The following is a 2,795-nucleotide window of genomic DNA, read 5'->3' on the forward strand; positions in this document are numbered from 1 at the left end:
AGTTAAAGTTGAAACCGACTGCTTCATTTTTGTACAGGATGTGAACAGATGCATTGAGGCCCTAGATGAGCTTGCTTCACTTCAAGTCACAATGCAACAAGCTCAGAAGCACACAGAGATGATTCTGACACTCAAGAAAGTAAGATGTTGCTTTACCCTAAAAACTTTCGAAAGTTCAGTGGATTGATTTTAAGCCATTGTTTTCAAGCTTATTTATCTTAGTTTGTGAAAATGTTTGTTTCATTCTTTTTAAATTCTGAATGAATTTTACTGGATTAAGCAATTTATGTATCCTTTAATAAAGGAGGATGAGCATAACTTCAAAAAATTTAAAAAGCAGATATGCATATAGGTCTGGTTACATTTCATTTGTGAATCTTCAGATACGAAAGTTCAAGGTTAGCCAAGTTATTATGGAGAAATCTACCATGCTGTACAACAAGTTCAAGACCATGTTTCTGGTTGGGGAAGGAGATTCTGTCCTCTCTCAAGTGCTGAATAAATCACTTGCTGAGCAGAAACAGCATGAAGAAGCAAACAAAACCAAAGAACAGTGGAAGAAAGGCACAAATAAGAAAACGGAAAAAGAGAAAGAGCAAACAGGTATGTAGTGGCTTCCTCAAATGCACTCCCCACCATCTCCATCTTAAACAACTCGATTCCAGATGGCTGTAGTCCAAATGTTATGTAATATAATATAGGTTTCTTTTTTTATTATTATTTTGGAACAAATCCTGGACCTCAGTAGGCAGGTTATAAGGATGTCTCGCTGCAAAATCGGCCCATAGGCTAACAACATAAAAGCAAGCTACAAACATTCATCTAGCACAGGGGCTATTGTTTTGGGCGGAAGGCTGCTTACTGAGTTTCAGCAAGCCATAGACGGCTGCATGACAGGTAGCCCAGGGCAGATTAATATAAATTTTCTAAGTTTTTTAGGGGTCCTGCAGGCTGGATAGAATAGCCTGGTGGGCCCGCATCTGGTCCCCGGGCTGCATTTTGCCCACTCCTGATCTAGCATCCAACGTGCCTTCTCTTGAAACATTTATGCTGTTGGTTCCATGGCCAGAAAATGGCTGGAAGGGTGGTTGTGTCTTTACCCCATACATTCAATATTGCTGATTTATGTTTTTTGAACAGCAAGATAAGTGTTAAGAGAAATGTAGTTGCCTGTTATCTTGCATGTCTTCAAACACTGAAAGCAATTATCTGTATTTTCTTTAGGAGTTCTGTCCTAGCTAAAGCAAAATGTCAGTAATAGGGCGGACATATTTCACGTGCTATTGTCTATAGCTGACTGTTTTGCTAGAGACCTTAGACTGTAGTTAACATCCAGAAGATTTAAATATATGGGGAATTGAGCACTTAACGACTTCTGGAAAGGTGGGGATAGAAATAAGTATTAAAAGAAACCCTGAAAATGGTCAGAGTGAACTTGGAAGGAATTCCAGTAGGAATGGATGTAGAGGCCAAAATACTATAAAAAGTAACCAAAAAAAGTTGTATTCAACTCCTTTGGGATGGCCCAAAGACTGTCAGGAGAATTGGGTACCTACCAAATCAGGGTTTAGAAACCTACAGCCTGCAGAGCCAAGGGGCTTCTATGGTGTTTTAGCAGCTGGGGACTTCACCTAGGCAGGAGGGAGAAGCAATGGTACTGCCAGGGGTACTGGTGGCTCCAGCCCTGGCAGCGCAACACAGGTTGGAAGCAGCCTGCACCCAGGGCCAGGTAGATCCCTACTGCAAAATGTTACTGACCACTTCTTTTTTGGGTGTGTAAAAGGGAGGTAATTTCTGAGTGTCCTAACCACTTTAATGCATCATGGTAGAATATGACCAGAAGTGGATTACGCAGGTACTACAGAGCGTGCAGCAAAGGTTTGTGTAAGCACTCTTAAGTAGCCTCCTACTATATTAGCACTTCCACATGGCCTTCATGGGAAAGCTTCCCCCCTCTCCCTGCACAGCCTCTGGTAAAGAAAACTAAAACAAATTAATACAAAGAAGAACAGCTGTAGATCGCAAGTAAAGAGTAGATGAGAGTGCTCCTGACCAACTAGAAGGAATTAAAAAAAGCAGACTTTGATGAAATTCATCCTAGGGTGCAGACAGAACTGGCTGAAGGAATATCATAGTTTCATAGTTAGCAGGGTCGGAAGGGACCTGAGCAGATCATCTAGTCCGACCCCCTGCCATGGCAGGAAAGAATGCTGGGGTCAAATGACCCCAGCAAGGTGTCTATCTAGCCTCTTCTTAAAGACCCCCAGGGTAGGACTGAGGACCACTACCCTTGGAAGTTGGTTCCAGATCCTAGCCGCCCTGAATCTGCTCTCTGTCAGCTTATGGCCGTTGTTCCTCACTACTCCTGGTAGTGCTCGGGGGAACAGGGACTCTCCCATTGCCTGCTGGTCTCCCTTGGCCAGTTCATAGATGGCCACCAGATCCCCTCTCAGCCTCCTCTTCTGGAGGTTGAATAGGTTCAGATCCCATAGTCTATCCTCATAGGACCTGCCCTGCTGCCCCCTGATCATGCGAGTGGCCCTCCTCTGGACCCTCTCCATGTTTTCCACATCCCTCTTGAAGTGCGGCGCCCAGAACTGGATGCAGTACTCCAGCTGGGGCCTGACCAAAGTCACATAGAGGGGGAGGATCATCTCCTTGGACCTGCTTGTGATGCATCTGTGGATGCATGACAAGGTGCAGTTAGCCTTTCTGACTGCATCCCCACATTGGCGGCCCATGTTCATCTTTGAGTCAGTAATGACTCCAAGATCCTATTCTGCCTCTGTGCTGGC

At 44.3% G+C, this 2,795-nt stretch overlaps 1 protein-coding gene across 2 annotated transcripts in view; it reads left to right on the forward strand.

The window, feature by feature from the left end:
• PSIP1 (PC4 and SFRS1 interacting protein 1) overlaps positions 1-2,795 on the forward strand; it is a 55,886-nt gene that overhangs the window by 45,874 nt on the left and 7,217 nt on the right. For both annotated transcript variants that reach the window (XM_019517558.1, XM_019517559.1), the window contains 2 exons: positions 38-139; positions 384-603. In XM_019517558.1, the coding sequence (XP_019373103.1) occupies positions 38-139; positions 384-603 (322 nt within the window). The remainder of the gene's footprint in view (positions 1-37; positions 140-383; positions 604-2,795) is intronic.

This window comes from Gavialis gangeticus, unplaced genomic scaffold, assembly GCF_001723915.1.
Source record: "Gavialis gangeticus isolate Ggan-Ray unplaced genomic scaffold, GavGan_comp1, whole genome shotgun sequence".
NCBI classification, from domain to species: domain Eukaryota; kingdom Metazoa; phylum Chordata; order Crocodylia; family Gavialidae; genus Gavialis; species Gavialis gangeticus.